Source organism: Festucalex cinctus, chromosome 4 (genome assembly GCF_051991245.1).
Source record: "Festucalex cinctus isolate MCC-2025b chromosome 4, RoL_Fcin_1.0, whole genome shotgun sequence".
NCBI classification, from domain to species: domain Eukaryota; kingdom Metazoa; phylum Chordata; class Actinopteri; order Syngnathiformes; family Syngnathidae; genus Festucalex; species Festucalex cinctus.
Window position 1 is genome coordinate 8,562,249 of NC_135414.1, and position 17,817 is coordinate 8,580,065.

Consider the following 17,817-nt stretch of genomic DNA (forward strand, 5'->3'; position numbering starts at 1 on the left):
CTGGGAACAACACGCTTCTGAAGTAAAAAAGAACACTAGGAGGTGGTAAAACGCAGGGCGTCGATATCCGGCTGGTCCATGTACTGGTAATATTTTTTTCCCCACGACTGTATTACATTTCTGTAATTTTGGCATACAGTACTTGCTTAACTGTGTTGCCAGGCAAAACTTTGTAAAGCCGCTGAGCATTTTTTTTTCTCGACGTCCCGATAGTACTAATAGGGCCTATGCTCTTTGTACTTACAAGTAACTTTTTTTTTTCTTTTTTTTTCCATGTATGACATTTCTGCACACATAGAGAAAAACTTTGGCAAACAAGCAGGACAACTACACGTTACTAGTTAGCTAAAGTGTGCACTAGTTAACATCCACATACAGCTCGTAAAGTGCTTGATGTTAACTAGGAAATGTCAAATTTCATAATGTGACTACTTTTAGTAGTACATAACATGTAGTATAACAGTTGTCAAATAGTACAAAGTTTTGCCTCAATAGTAATGTCAGATTACTAGTGTAAATATGCAGTTTCCATATGCCAAAGTTGTCCTGCTTGTTTGGACAAATATTCTATTAGTGAACCCTAGTCATTTCAATTTACCCCATGAAATCCCTTTATAGGCGATATATAAATTTAAGCTATTATTATTATTATTATTATTATTATTATTAATAATAATAATAATAATAATAATAATAATAATAATAATAATAATGAAAATAATAAAATTTCAAGTTTCACTCAGCTCAACCATGAATAGTTTTGTTTGTACATCTTTTCCTCACTCTCAATTTCAAAAAGTGTCATGTTTTTTTAGATTAATCAAAGCAATCATTACCTGCAGCCCTAATATATATATATATATATATATATATATATATATATATATATATATATATATATATATATATATTTATTTATTTATTTTTCCATCAGACCTGACATTCCTGTTTTATTAATTTATGTGTCCACACAGCTAAACTGAAGACAAAAAGTATTATTGTGCTTTTAAAGGTAAAGCTAAATGACTATTAAAAATACAGTGGTAATTCTAAGTATATACTGTCTGTATTTCATTCAGATCATTTCATTTCTGCCCGATTTACAGATATTTTCCCTTCGGGGGCGGGTCCTTACTCACCATTGGTTAAAAATCTTGTAACTGTGGTGTCATTGGTCAACTCGTTCGTCAGTCAGTGAATCTGCAGTACTCTCTTTTCCCTGTTTTACCACCCTTGGGCTGAGTTTAGAAATCAAACGCTGTGAAGACACCGTCCGCACAAGGAAGTCCGTTCATCACTCTATTTCGTTTCATCATCCACAGGTAAGACCTATGAGAGATATGCGTTCACAAACCGCGCGTTTATCGGTGAACATGCTGGAATAATTGCAGTCCTAAACAAACTGCCACTTGTATGTGTCTCCTCGAGTTGGATGAGCTAGCTTGAACCTTTAGCACTGCTGAGCAAATGTTAGCCTGTTAGCTGGCTGCTGTCAGGCCATTTCTATCAGATGCCAAGTTTCAGTGCATATTCAAAATGGTCTTCATTTAAGTGCGGATTTGCTTATTCCAATGTAATGTTGATTATTGCGGATTCTAACTGACGGTGGGATAATCATAAATATGTCATGACGAGCTAAGCGTAGGAGATGAATGAAATGATTTCCACGTTTTTCAAATGGTTACATTTACATACTTCCCCACTGAATGCTATTAACGCGTTGTGAGTCAATGGACATGTTGTTGCACACAATAACATCCAGGTATTCTGCTACCTGGCATAAGTATTCAATCGTGAGCTAGTTGAGTTGCTATGTCGATTATTATCGCCCCTTTCCGGGGATCTGATTATGATTCGGTTTCAGGCAAGAGTAGAAACGAGTCAGTATCTATTCAGTGACTAAGCGAGGGACACTCCCATCATCAACAAGAACACTGAAGGGCTACGTATAAAATACCACAGTGATAAGCTGCAAGATCATATAGCTGTGTAATTGAATACATGGATACTTTTCTGTTCACGTTAAACATCTGAGTTCACTTTAGGTGTAGTCTGTCTGGTCGGCATAGTGAATGCAGGGTGTGGCTGTTGTGTTATGGTGCATGGTTGCTCGGGGAAAGTGAGCTTTCAGCTGATCGTCTTACAAGCAGTGATATAGCTGTTGTTTGTACCTGCATGGAGTCTGTGTATGCTGACATGACATTCGTGGTGAAAGCTGCCTTCTGCCACACCTACCCGATGCAGTGTTGTATTGCAGATAAACAGGCTCTGCAGAATTGGATTTGGTTTAATGAAGAGAAGGCTCGGAAATGTTGCGTACAGTGTAACCCAAACCAATCATACCTAACTGCATGTTTGAAAATAAGTAGTTCTAAAAATGTCAATGCAAATATATTGCACATAAAAGTTTAGAAACAACTGTACTGTACTCAAGAAATTGATGATTAAATATGGATTGAAGCAAAAGTGGAAGACACTGTAACAACTGAACATGAACTGTAATAACTGAACATTTAATTAAATGATTTTCCCACCTACCACTAGAAGGAGCTCTTGTAATACGTCTGGTCGTAACGTTAATGTTGTATTATTTTTGTTCACTTGGCGTTACCATCCATCACCAATGTTCAACTTGGGTGTCTGTGGCTTTGCGTGTGTATAGCTTTAAAATGCGGGGCCTGTCTGGTGAGTGACGTGGGCGTCAGCGAATGAGAATGGAAAGTTGACCGAACGTGAGTTTTCTTTTTTCAATGACTATGTTTATGTGCCGTCAATATTCGGGTTAAGGTCAAAATTCCGGTTTCTGAAATATTTAGAATAATCCGTTTACATGTGTGAGTATTAGTCAAGTAACTCCGTACATGGTAATGTGATCAACCCAACATGTCTAAAACATGATGCACGGACAGCGAAATGGCACAAATAGACGTCATTTCCGCTTTGTATTTTCTACAGTTAAAAAAAAAAAGACATTATTTTCATGTCACTCACCACACTAATAAAGTAGTCGTTTCAGTGAGAAAAGGGGTATTAAGTGTGTGTTTACATGGCATTTCATAACTCAAATATTGCCACCACAGATGCACGTCTTTTTACCAAAATGTTGGTCAGTTTCCAAATTGTACTACCTTGAGGCCAAAGCATTCAAAATTTGAAGTTTGAATATCATAAGCTGTGGTTTATTTTAGAGCGGTCTTTCTCGTTGAACTTGGAGAACTGCTTTTGCGTTCTCTTCTTGTCTTGGCCAAGCTGAAGAACAGGACCTCCTTGAAAGCTTCTTTTTTTATACAGGACATAGTATGGTAATAATAATGTAGTATGTGTCTCGAGTGCACAGCTTGAAAGGGGGTGGGGGGGGGGGGGGAGCAATCATGTCGAGTTATTTTGAGGAACACCCCATTTCCTGCCTTGTCATTGCCAAGCCTTTAAGAGAACCTTGTTATTATTTAAATGTCTCTCATTTACTAGCGTGCAAAAACAAAACATTTATTTTGGGCACGGGACATTTCAGATGTCTTTTTCACCTCTGTATTTGGCAGAATTTGGCATGATATTTGCACACCATCTGCCATCATAAGTGCAGTGTAGTGGAGGATGAACAAGATGGAGACATTATGTGGGAATAAAATGGAGCAACGTGTGGGATGAGGAAGTTGATCTAACTATAGTCTTGTGTTTGGGCTACTATAATAAGGGAATAAGTAAAACACTTCCTGTCCATCTCTCTTATGTATTGAATTCCCCCGCACGCAGTCTTTTGATATCTCTGTATAAATTTATTAAAATCGCAGTCTGCATATGCAGCTGTGCTCCCTCCTAATAATAGGCACGTTTACAGTGTCAATAATGGTGAAGGTCAGTTTGAGGAAGGCCAAGGTGACAAGGTGAGTTGTGTAGACGGGTTTTGCAGCATTATTGGCTTACTGTCATTGTGTTTGTGTTGACGGATTAGCAGAGATGAGAAGGAGAATGGAATTAATCAGACTGGACTAATGGATCCGCTTGGTGCCGTGTCTTCACCGTTCACCCATTTTCACCGTCTGCATGCACTAATATTTTTCTCTCATGTGGCTGTTGTTTGAGACAAGAGGATGATAATATCGTAAACGGTGTTATTTCGGGCTCATCTTGTCATAAGAGCATGATATGTGTGTGACTTAAGTTTATCCTGGGTGCTGTAGCTGTCACTTTCTCTAAATCCTGACTTCTACTATCACACTTTAACCCACTGCCCTTTTTAACATTTGTAGTTACTGATATTTTGATAAGGGATGCATTAACTAACACTTTATTTCAGGTATGAATCCAAGTTTTTACATTTGAGTACTCACTATTACATATTGCAATTGTGATGAAAATGTTTTATTCAAAACAAATAATACTGTTCACAAAGAAACTTTTATTAAAGATGGCATGTATTTCATTCAAATACTTCTTAGTACTTACTTACACCCCCCCCCCCCCCCACACACACACACACACATAGATACGCTAATAAAACACCAGTTGTCTTTTTTTTTTTTTTTTTTTTTAACATTTATCATCATATACTATGTTGTAGGCTGTAACCCCCCTTCATAAATTGGAAAAAATACTACTGTAAATAAAAAAAAGTATGCAAAATTGTACAGAACAGCAATTGCCCTCCAGGGGGCAGTGTGGTGCACGCATGAAGATAGTACATAGAATTAATGAAAAGACGCAAAGAAGACCGTAAACAGCAATAAAAGGACTTGACAAACCACTCGCATGATTGAAGCCTAAATCTTGAATCTCAACAATGCAGACAAACAGCTCTTGAAGTGGAAGTTTTTGTTAACAAAAAGTTGAATTTAAAAAAAAAAAAAAATCAAGCAGGTGATTGATGCACACAGTTTAGGTATGCATATAACAGCGTGTTTCAGTAACTTTTGTACATCCCTATTCTGTATGAATGGGGATCATTTGACAACACTACCATGAGGAGGCCAAAACATCCAGCACTCAAAATACTTTGATTGTGAAAATTAATTCACAATTATTATTTTTTATGCATTAAACCTGCACATCTTGCAGTGGCATTGAGAGCGAGCTGAGTAGGGGTGGGAACTTCTAGGTACCTCACGGTATGATGTGCGATACACGATACAAGGCTCACGATAACAATTATCTCATGATATGACGATACCGCGATTATCAATATATTGGTCAGGGAATAAATCCACGATAATCTGCGATAAAACTACTCAAGACATAAATTGATGTTTTTTCAATGAGAAAATAGTTTCTTTCTGTACCGTCATTGAAACACAATATTAAAACTGGTTTATTTTTCACAGTGAGTACTTTAGTGTATTTTTTTTAAACAAATAAAAAATTCTTAACAGAGACAACTTTCTGTCAACAAATTTGTCTTTCTTTCTTAAACAATATTGTCATGCAACATGTCAGTCAGTTACGTCGTCAATTGTTTCATTTTATAAACTGACATTGCAAAAGTAAATAAATAAATACAATTACTTACATATTAAATCCATCCATCCATCCATCCATCCATCCATCCATCCATCCACCATCCATCCATCCATCCATCCATCCATCCATCCATCCATCCATCCATCCATCCATCCATCCATCCATCCATCCATTTTAAGTTTACTCTTTAAAAGGGTTAAATAAATAAATAAAATGAATATTAAATCCAATTAAATCAATATTAATGTTCCTCAGAAATTGTGTGCTTCAAAAGGACGAAACATAAAATATGTTTTAAAATGTTACAATTGAAAATATAATACACATTTCTCATAGAAATGTACGCAAAACTGCGTCAGTTGCTGGACAGATAAATGTCTGATACAAGTAAAAGTAAGCTCATGAGTCTTCGCCTGAAGACTTCCATCCATTTCCCCGCCACCCTTATGAGGCGCTCCCCCTAGTGGCCCGCCAAGTAATTGCTCAATAAGTAATCAACAACGGAGCCGTTTAGGCTGAATATTAGCTACAAATATCGCGATACTTGCGTAGGCGTATCGATAATCTATCACGAGACAAACTATCACGATTTAACGCGTATATCGATATATCGTCACACTCCTAAAGCTGAGACTACCATTATAGCACACTGTGTGGACTGATAAACTCTAGTCTAAAGCAGTGATTCCCAACCATGGTGTTGTTGCCCATTAGTGTGCGTGTGCCATGAGGGATCATCAGGTGCGTTGTGGGAAATTATCCAATTTAACTTAACTGGTCTGAAAATCATTTACCGTATTTGCTACAAATATTATATAGGCCAAGATTAGAATACTGGCTGTAGTATAGAAGCATTATTTATATGGCAACATTACATATTTGCAAGAATATTATCTGAGTGGTATTATATTGCTGTTGATTAAAGCTATTAGCGTTGACATTTCAGTTTATCTGCTGACTCTCAGAATTGTAGATGCCCCTGATGTGACTCTTACTATTTCTCCCTAATGTTTTTGTTGTGGTGGTTTAATAGGGCAGGCTAGGGAGGAGTTTTAGAAAGACAGAGGTTGAATTGTGGAGGCGAGGAACTGAACAGCACATCTAACTACAGAGCATTCAGGAAACCCCTCTTTAAGTGCAGAAATCACTGACTCGAGCAGCTCCCGGGGAAACTGCCAGAAATGTTTAAAGAATCTTTTGCTAAACCTCACAGGCACTTGAGGATATTTTCCTACTGCCACTTAGTGTTTATAATGTTGAATTATTTAAGTTGAGGCCAGGCCCACCTTTTATGTCATCTAAGACTTCCTAAATGTTCACTTTCTACTAGTGCAATATAGCCCAAGAAAACATTAAGGAAAGTTTACGGTTAAATCCTGTCTTGATAGTTTAGAGGAGGGATTAGGGCTAACTTCAGATGTGGACCACTTCAGGGGAAATTGGAAATGATGAGGTCATGTTGTGTTCCAACTGTGGCGTGGGAGAGTGAGCAGAAAACTGAGGTCTCATCACAGAGTTGCACAGGATCGACAATCATTCGGAAATGTTTTCACCATGCTTCATTAATCATTCGCACATATTTTGTTTGTTTGACGACGGCACATATGGATTTAAGATTATGCATCAGGTTAAATTATGATATGGACGAACAAGCTCGTTAGGTACACCGGAAGAGAGTTAGCAGTCTTCATAGGACAGGAGTGGTCAGTCTGTTGATTTTCTGAGAAAGTTCTTACTTTGTTCCAGCTGTGTGTGTGTTGCGTCATTGCAAAGCGTACTGTGCAGTGCCGCCAGCTGTGATCAACTATTGTTTCACAAGGTTGAGATCAACATTGGCCTCTTTTACAAAAGACTTAATTAAATCTGCTGGCATTTTTTAATAAAAGAGCAAGACGTCAGCTTAGATATGTGTTTAGGCTATAATACTTGGAAAACCACAAGAGTAATGACTCTTCAAATGGCAATGTTCTGATAATGATTTCTTAGAAATCTGTGTGGCACAGCAGACGAATTGTTTCCACATCTGCCTCACAATTCTGAGATTCGGGTTTCAAATCTGGGCTTCGGCATTTCCTGTGTAGGGCTTGCAAGCTCTCCTCGTCACCCGTACGTGTGTGGGTGTCCCACATTCAAGACCACAACACGCATCTCGGGTTCATTAAATTTTAAGACTCTAAATAGTCCGTAAGTGTGAATGTGAGTGTGAATAGTGTTGTCTATATATGCCCTGTGATTGGCTGGCGACTAGTAATGGGCCCAAAGACAGCTGGATTGGGCTCCAGTTCACCCGTGACCGTAATAAGGATAAAAACTTGTATAGAAAAACTGAACTAAAAATTGTTACTGTTGCACAATTGTAGCTGAATAGAACAGTCTATTTATTTGTCAACTCACATCACACAATTATCCAACTACTAGTTGCTCGGGAGTATTCAAAGCACTCAATCATAACTGATCCCAGGGCAGAAAAACAACAACAACAAAAAAAACCACATATTTTCCTCATATTCTGACATGAACAAATTGCTTTCTTAGTCTTCAGGTAGCCTTTTCTCTGCTGAGGAGCGACAAGACGGAGACGGTGAAAGTGGGGCTGCAGTCTGCTGTTCAGTGTTGTCGGGCAAGCAACAGCGAGCATCATGACGTTGCCGTTCAAAAAGGACCTGGACAAGTACAAGGATCTGGATGAAGATGAGATCCTTAACAATTTGTCGGCGGATGAGCTCAAACAGCTGGAGACGGCCCTGGAGGAGATGGACCCAGAGGTCAGAGCTCGGTGACAACCGGGGGTTGAGTGTGGGGGCATTTCTAATGTAATATTTAACTCATTCACTGCTATTGATGGCTTTATACGTCAAAAATCAATTTTAACTGGACGTGAATGAGTTAATGTTGTTTAGTTCACCTATCGACTGGATGTTTTCTAAACCTACTTTGATCCCTCTCAGAATGCGCTGCTTCCGGCGGGTTTGCGGCAGAAGAACCAAACTTCAAAACAAGCCACAGGAACGCTTGACCGAGAGCGTCTACTCAAATACCTGGAGAAGGAAGCCATGGAATACAAGGACAGAGAAGACATTGTACCCTTCACTGGAGAGAAGAAAGGTGCGTGAAGCCGACCTGCTTGAATTCATCTCTCATTGTCATTAAAAAAAAAGCGACACAGGGTTATACATGATATGAGTCCCTGTTCTTAAAAAAAATTCCGACAATTTGCCTTCCAAAATGCAAAGCACACTTGATGCAGCAGGCGTCAACCTTATCACAATGACAATGAAAAAACAAACAAACAGAGGTTTGTCCATCATTATTGTTATTCGTTAAATTCGTAATGTGAACTGGGATGGAGAGCTGGTGTGCAGCAGTGAGGTTGTGTATGTAGCAGTAATGCAATTGAGACACAGCTGTAATTACTCTGCTGCTGTCTTTGCAAGTATTACTAATGCTTGTTCGCTCTTATGCAACATGATGGCGGGAGTGCGGGGGAGCACCACCATTGTCTGTGTGGGGTGAGCCGACAGAAGAAGCTAAGAAGCGAACTGTATTTTGGAATTGTATATATTTATTATTATTTATTTTTAATTTCATTTATTTATAATTATTCTTTTGTATCTCAAATCGTATTTCCCTATTGGAATGAATGGAAATGGCAGTAATAAGTTCCAACTCTGAAGTGTGCTTCTTCTGGCGTGTAAGCTTTGTCCACGAGGGGGCAGTAGAATGCAAACAGACACAACAAAGAGGAGATTCACAACTGAGTGACTCTGTAAGTTGCGCAAATAAATATACTGTATGTTTGTGTTCACTGTTAGATTATCTTTCTCCATGGGTTACAGTTTGTGTTTATATAGCCTTTAGTTTGTTTTTGTTGCCAATGTCATTACATTATGCATGTTGGCATGATGCACAAGTGTTTTTAAATAGTTGCTATGCAAATGATTAAAAAAAAAATTGTTCAGCCTTGAATTGAGTTGTGCCATAATTACCGTTCTTTGCTGAAAGAAACCACTTTTTATATGAATGCTTCGAGCATGGCCCGATGTACATCCCCTTGTCGGGATCTTTTAAAGATTAAAATAATCTTGCTGCTAATTTATAAGAAATGTGAAGCTGACATGTTGACATCCACGCTGAACCCGCACTGGCCCCTAAGCCATAATGCATTCCATATGTGTATGTGTGCAAGTCGTATGACGACATGGAAAGTTTGAATCATTGCGGTAATTATGTGGAATGTTGCAGATTCCCTTCCCCTTCTTCTTTTCACCCCCTGCTGATAAATTCAAGCAAACAGCCTCTTTAAGTGCCTTGGAAACTGCTGCACAGGATATCAGGCCTTTGCCATTTGCTATTACTCTCAGTTTTTGTTGTCATTTTTCTCTTGAGTTTTCCATTTTCAATTCTGTTACCCTCATTTCCAACTTTCAGAATTTAGAGGTTTGTTTGTAGAGATTAACGTTGTACACATTGTGAGGCTTTTCAACTGTAATTGCTGCCCTGTAATGTACATAATTTGCTTCACTTACTGGAAGACATACCCTATTTCCTATTTCCCTTGTCTAGCATGAAGATGTTTTGTGATGTGAATCATATTTGTAGTTTCCTTTGGCATTTTCACAATCCACAATGTACTTTAAACAATTTGGATTTTGGGATCACAAGCCTCATCTGTTATTGCTCCAAATGAACGGGCGCAGGATGGAGCCTGATGATTGTATTTACCGTTTTGTTGGCTCCAGGAAGTGCCAGAACCCCCATCAGGGACCAGTATGAGCGATTTGATTGGCTTGACTGACTTTAAAGGGAGTAACAAGTACTAAGCACTTGGCATCCACAGGCTGTGACACTGCAACAGCGCGGTCAAGATTACAGTTCACTTATTGTTCATGACTTCCCCCCCCCCCCCCCTTTCTTCCCTGAGCGGTTACCATGACACTGCCATGCTCGCCTGACTGTTACTCTTAGTTTGGATCAACTGAGTCTTGTGATGTGGAATGTTGTAGCATGAAACACGTTTTCTTCACGTTTTAAATGGTAATAGACAAATGAGCCGTAGCAATTATAACTGTAGCCACCAGAAACAATACTGTTTGTAAGATTCCTGTGCATTTCAGGATAGTAAAACACATTTTGCAGTATGGTGCCATATTGTTGCTGAGAGCGCAGGAAGCAGTCTGTTGGTGATGGTCTCAAGCTGCTGCTGTTACTCACAAATGAAAACAAATGGAATTTGAGTTATTGTGATGGGGTCGTGCGGATGCCATTATAGTAGCACAAGGCAAGATCCCAGGGTCAGATTTAAACTGAACCAGAACAATGAATGGATTGATGAATCCATACAATTGATATTGTAACAGTGTCGAGGACATTTGTTCATATACTATTCATTTTATGGATAGCATTATTTGTCCAGGAAGCATTTCTGACACACAGTGAAGATTTGTTACATAAATGAACAGTGAATGGTATGAAATAAGACCTAAAGCGTTTCTGGCAGCAAACTTAATTAAGGAAGATCATTTAGATGGATACTTTACAGATACTTTATTCATCCCGTGAGGGAAATTAAAAAGTAAGCCTATTGAAGCATCAGCACATCTGCTGCTACAGTGTCATGAGAGGATGTAGAAGAATTAGTATGTAGCATATGAAACTTTGACTTTAACTTGCTTGTATGAAGTTTATTTCCCTCTCTGTTGTTGCAAAGATGGAATTGTCTCCTTGTCATGCTCTGTCATGTTGTCTCCCTTAGGCAAAGTATTTATTCCTAAAGAGAAACCAGTAGAAACGCGGCAGGAGAATGTCACAACCCTTGACCCAGAATTGGAGGAAGCCTTGTCCAGTGCCACAGATACGGAACTCTGTGATCTTGCAGGTGAACGGAATTACTTCTTTACATCTGCGTCGGCCTCTTCTTGCACAGCTAAACACGATCCAGTTCAGCGCTCACACTCGTGGCTTCATCTTTTATTGTGTCCAAATCATATCACATGTCTTCCAAGACCTCCAGTCTCAGAGTGCCCTTCAGATCTACTCACATGTCTCATATGCCTCCTTTTGTTTGCAGCAATCCTGGGTGTTCACACGCTTGTAACCAGTAATCAGACGTATGGCGGAACTGGAGCGAAAGAAGGCTACAACAGTATGTCAAACAAACAAACAACATCACTCCTACTTTTTATATAATTAATGGAGTAATACTGATAGCTTTAACTCATTCACTCCCAGCCATTTTCACCGAAGCAACCCCGTTCACTCCCGGCTGTTTTACTGGATTTTGACTGATTTTGCAAGGTCCACAGAATATTGTGTTCTATTTCTATAAAAACATGGAACCTACCAAAAGAAAGATTAGAGTCTCTTCTTTCAAAAGGAAAAATATATATTTGTATCTGCTTCCGTTTTGTAGCAATTAGCATTAGAATATGGCTAAGTTTCATTATTATTCACAAACCTGTTCAAAACATTGGGGAGAAGAGATGTTTGCAACATGGCCCTGGTTGAGATCTTCTACTCTGCTGCCACCTGCTGGCTGCTTTTTGTAATAGCTGCCATTGCTTTAAGCGACCTCTTAAGGTCAGAGACTGCATCAAAGCATTCTATATGCTCTAGCATAAAACATAAACGTATAAATATGTTTTTGAGACCATTGCGATATTTAAAATAGAACGTTTTTATACGTTCTTGGGAGCAAATGAGTTAATAATTAACTAACTAAAACGACAAACACAACATTATTGTTGATATGCAACCGGCAAGCTGAGATCTTATCTCTCTCACACCTTCTTGCTCCAAATGTAAAGTGACTTCAATTTAACTAAATTTCCATTCTCATTATTTGGAGTACTGAAGTGTAAAATAAACTACTGTTTCTGTTTGCTGTTTCACCCAAGATGTGGTTAAAGGGGAGAAGATGAACCCTGTGTTTGACGAGCCGCCCAATCCCACAAATGTAGAAGAAACACTGAACAGGATCAAGAGCAACGACGCCTCCCTAACAGAGGTCAACCTCAACAACATTAAGGTGCAACACTCACAATTCAGAAACTTTCGAGGTCAGTGTCACACCTTCTTTTTCAACCTTCAACCAACACCCTTGCTAATTCCTTCATGCAGAACATCCCCGTCCCCACTCTCAAAGACTTTGCCAAAGCCATGGAGAAGAACACGCACGTAACCAAGTTCAGCATGGCAGCCACACGGAGTAACGACCCCATTGCAGTGGTGAGAGTCACTGGGCTCTGTGTTTTTACTACACAAAGACACTCTGTGTTCACTTTTTTAAATGTCGCCCTTCCAGGCGTTCAGCGACACGCTGAGGGCGAACAAGACACTGCGGAGTTTGAACATGGAGTCCAACTTCATCACCGGTGCTGGAATACAGTCGCTGATTGATGCGCTGCGAGACAATGACACACTTCGAGAGATCAAGATAGACAACCAGGTAAATACACATCAGTGCTGTCATTAGTCAGTCCAACCACGAGATCCCAGCTTCTGTAAAGTGACTTTAGTCTTATTTGCAGACCTTTTAAAGGGAGGGTGTTCTATGCCGCCCCATTAGTCTGAATTTTGTATTGTGGTTAACATTGCGTTAGTTGAATATGAGTTAAGCAGCAAAATCCAGCAGTTTTGATCAACAGCAGAAGGCGGCCATTTTGCCACTTGCTGTTGAGTGAAGATGACATCACAGTTGCTCAGGGCACAACCAATCATAGCTCAGCCGGTGAGCTGTGATTGGTTGTGACCTGATCAACTGTGATGTCATCTTCACTCGACAGCAAGTGGCAAAATGGCCGCCCCCTGAGATGAATGAAAATGGCTGGATTTTGCTTCATAACTCATATTCCATGTCATGTTTAGACTATTGAGGTCACATATAACTTATTGACAAGAAATGTAAAGGTAGACTTTCACTTTAAGCTCTTGCACTGTATTTCAGCGGCAACAACTGGGTACCAATGTAGAGATGGAGATGGCGAAAATGTTGGAGGAGAACAACAGCATCGTGAAGTTCGGCTACCACTTCACCAAGCAGGGGCCGCGCTCTCGAGCTGCCGCTGCCATCACCAAGAACAATGATCTGGGTACGTAGTGCATGTGCATATACGCAACACCTGACAACCTGTTGGAACCTGCGCAGAATTGGATCATTACAACAAGTCGAACGGTGGTGGATCATGTCATGGCAAATGACATTTACGTCAATTTACATGGACAAACTCTTGCTCCGTTTCATACAATTCAACTTTATCACAAATGAAAATGAAAGACAGCTTTCAACGACTAAGTGCTTGTCCTCTTGCTAGCATGCAAAAAATGTCTACCCGGAATTTGTTTTTATTCCTCCACTTAGTGTTTACAGTTTTTAATCCAGTCTTGGAGATTATGGATTGAGCCAATCTCTCATGCTGCTAAAATGATCATAAGCAAGTGTTTGTACTCTCTTGAAACAGAATTATGATAAATAATATGATATCGCCCATTCAGGGAGTACGCCTCTTACAGTTTGCTAAATATTTGAGTATTTTTCAATACTACAGCACTAAACAAATGACACTTGGCTAAAATACAAAGTAGTCAGTATATATCTTGTATAATAATGTAAATTCAAAGGCCCGTCAAAATGACTCGACACTGCCATTATTGTCTACACGGCTGGTAACAAAAGTGAGTACACCCCTAAGTCAAACTCCTCACTCTTCTTTAATTGCCCAGGGTTAGGGCAAGGTTCTAATGCTTAATCAGGAAAAAAATAAAACTAAAATTGGGGAGGAAAAAAAACCCCATTTTCGGTAACATAATAAACTAAAAACAAATGTTAATAAAAAGCTGAATAACTGAAACTACATTTTATGTTTATAAAAGTAACTAAAACTAACTATAATTGTAGTGTCGGTAGTCGTTTTAGATTTGTTGTTTGCTTTATTAAGCAGAGTAAGCACTTTTTTTTTTTTTATTTTGCACTGTATAAAAAAAGTAAAACTAATACTGAAACTATTTAAAAGTGAAAATGGAATAAAAAATCTGATGAAAAATCCAGAGCTATTATAACCCTGGGGCTAGGCCATCTTTTTGTAGATTAGCCACAAAAAAAAAAAAAAGTCCAATCATTAGGTGTCTTTTTTTTTTTTGCGCGCCTGTAGGTGCCATATCGAACTTAGTGACCGTATTTTAATACCCTTGTTTCCCATTCACACCTGATACCTTACAACACAATCACATGACACCTGGGAGGGAAAATGCCAAATTGGGCCCAATTTTTGAACATTTTCACACAGGGGTGTACTCACTTTTGTTGCAGATGATCTAGACATTAATGTCTGTATATTAAGTTGTTTTCTAATCAAAAGATAGAATAATTTAGTTTGCTTTCCCTTCCTGTTTAACATAAATTTTTACCTTTAGTTTCCCAATACTGTTTTGGATGTTGTTGACTTCGAGGCACCGATGATCTGCTCTCTTTTTTTTTTTAGTTCCTCCTCCTGTCAGAGCTGCAGTAGTACAGGTCTGATGCATGTGGTGTGCTAAGTGCAAATTAACAGTGATTTTTTTTTTTCCACAGTGTTCATGGGACCATTCACTATTAAGAGTAGCGCCAGCTCAGTTTGTTCTGTACTCACTTGCGCACGCTCTTGAAATGGATGTGAACTTTGACCACGTGCTGACTCGCACATTATTACGAGGACTAACAAGTTATAGTTTAGCATGTCATCTTTCTGTTTCTCTTGTATTTTTAGCTTTTACAGTAGCAATAACAAAGTATTACTTTCTCTGCAGTCCGCAGGAGACGAGTGGAAGGGGACCAGTAAAGGCGGAGTCCCGCCCATCTCCCAGCCAATCCTGTCGCTTCATCTCGCCATGTGGAATCATTTCCACCAATGCCCTGATCTCATCTCACCGTGTGGAACAAGTCTTGTGCCAAACTGGGGCAAGGCGCAGCAAGAACGTACATCTGAGAAGAAGAGAAATAACTGGAATGAAACGCACCCCCTCTCCTATACGTATATATATGTTTATTATTATTATTTTTATGCTGTCATTGAAGGTGTAAATCAACCTCGTTTTTAGTCTTTCCATTTCTGCTGCTCCCTGGTTTCAGCCTTGAACTAATTTGTCCTGATTTTTTACCTTTCTTCTTTTATACTGATGTCACATGAAATAACTGTTAACATTGCATAGCAGAATATGAATTAATATTAATATTAACATTCAGGATCACCTCATGGAACACCAGGGTCACACCAGCTCTCACAGCAGGACCGCCTTCTGTCGGGGGTGGGGAAAAAAAAAAAAAAACTTCCACAATGCTTGCAAATCCATATTGCTCTCAGTCACGATGTACAAACTTTGTCATAACTGTAAGTGAAGGCACATGCAGGTTCAGTTTGTTTTTTTATTGGCACGATCTTGTAAAACCTCACGGCTGCTGCAAAGAATGTTTAGTTAAGTCAGTGCTGACCTTGTGCCGTAGTCAGCCTTTACATGACTGCTGACTCTTCCCCTCCAGTTAAATATTGTAGCCACTCACACAAAAGCACTGCATAATGTTTTATACGTCTCCATTGTTATATTTTAACTGATTTGTGGTTTTCCTGACCTCCTGTAACAAATGGCAACTCTAACTCAGAGTAAACGGTTGGAACTATAAAGTGAATAGCAGGATATTAATGTCATTCTCTAGTGAAAAGGTTTAACAGATGAAGCCATAAATTTGTACTCTGGTGTTAAACCATGCCAAAGACCAACACATGCATTTCGTAAATGTGTCATTTTGGACCATGTGTTTATGTTGGAATAGGTTTTGGCTTAAATAGTAATTTTCTCACGGTGTCATTTGATAAACATCCCTTGTGCATGTCTTTTTTTTTTTTTCTTTCTTTTTTGCAAGATTGCCTTTTATTTTTTCTGTACGAGCAATATAAAGTGACACAACAAAGGAAAATAGTTTCCCCCGCTATTCCCTTGAACAGGATGAAACTGAGCTGCTTCTTGGCTACTTATAATGAAAAGGGCTACTAGTGGTGCACAACTCTGAAGTAACAAATTTGCTCAAAATGTCTTTATGGCGTTATGACGGCACTGATCATTCTAACTATTGCTCACAATACTTACCAACAATGATTTGACTAAATATAGAATACAATACTAACTCAAAAGGGGCCAGGGAAGAATGGGCACAACAATAATTGTCTCAATAATCATCATCCTTGGAAAAATAATTTCCATCACGGGTGGCTATTTTTAGAACATGTCTGGGTCACCAGGTTTGGAATCACTAAATAAGTAATAAACCACAACCAAAAAGTTTGTAATTGCCTCTATATGTCACAAGCTGGCAGCAAAGTGCTACATTTGTGCAAATGAAGCTCCTCAACTCGCTTCGACACAGTTCCTTGGCAACCAGATGCCATAATATCACAAAACCCACATATAGATGAATTGCAAATATGTGGTGGTTCAGCTATGTATGAATTGAGGTTACCCCCACACGCTTTCACTTGACGCTCAGCAGGTTCTCCCATCAACATACCATTCATTTCTCAACATGCTGTGTCTCAAGACAGACGTCTGCTATTCAGATAGCTCAAATGATCTCCTTGACTACTGTCTTTGCGTCATAGGATCTCTATTCTGTAATGGCATCTTTTAAAAATGTTTCCATTGTCCAATATTTCTTTAAACTTCAAATGTCACATTCTTTCAACATGATTTTATCTGAGCCATGTTGGGTTCTTTGCATGCTCGCATACCTTTTTCTTTTCACATTATATATACAGAGGTGGACAGCTAATGTGCAGCTTCTTGATGGGCTTTGTTGATAATCTGTGAGTCATGTATATGAATTGTAAAGCGGCATCTCAAATGCAATGTGCACTCTACAAAGTGTACAACAGATCTGCACAACTACTGTGGCAATTTTTTTTTTGTACATTATGTTAAAATAACAGGTGCCGACTAAAAGACAAAAAAAAAAGACTGGTGAAACGCACTGCTGAATATATGATATCTTCAACAATAAATGTTTTTACATTCAGTCTATTTTCTATTCTTTTCTTGTTGAGACTTCTAACCAGTTTCGAATGATGCAGACTTTTGGTGGTCCTTGTGGTTGTTTGGGAGATGAGCTTGCTGGTGTTCTTATGCAACCTTTAATCAAAACCAGTTTCTGTGATTGTACATGCCTGGGAGATGATGTCATTCGTATGTATGACTTCATTCTCATGGGTTTCTTGGGGCCTGGGAGGTGCGCTGAGCGGGAGGTGAAGGACTTGTCACAAAAGGAGAATTATGTCGATCACTTACGATGTTATCAGATTTTGTGCAGTTATATATATATATATATATATATATATATATTTA

The 17,817-nt window shown here is 38.9% G+C and overlaps 1 protein-coding gene across 2 annotated transcripts; it reads left to right on the forward strand.

Annotated features, from left to right (window-relative positions):
• The first annotated feature begins 1 nt into the window (after position 1).
• Positions 2 to 17,491, forward strand: tmod2 (tropomodulin 2). 2 transcript variants are annotated; one of them, XM_077518630.1, is made up of 10 exons: positions 2 to 86; positions 7,990 to 8,219; positions 8,403 to 8,559; positions 11,207 to 11,329; positions 11,522 to 11,596; positions 12,348 to 12,478; positions 12,571 to 12,678; positions 12,755 to 12,898; positions 13,397 to 13,541; positions 15,235 to 17,491. In XM_077518630.1, exons 2-10 carry the CDS (start codon positions 8,094 to 8,096, stop codon positions 15,264 to 15,266), a joined length of 1,041 nt encoding a protein of 346 aa, XP_077374756.1. In that variant the 5' UTR covers positions 2 to 86; positions 7,990 to 8,093; the 3' UTR covers positions 15,267 to 17,491. The 2 variants fall into 2 exon arrangements, with proteins under 2 accessions (XP_077374756.1, XP_077374755.1); XM_077518629.1 differs by lacking the exon at positions 2 to 86 and adding an exon at positions 1,175 to 1,322.
• Positions 17,492 to 17,817: the final 326 nt, after the last annotated feature.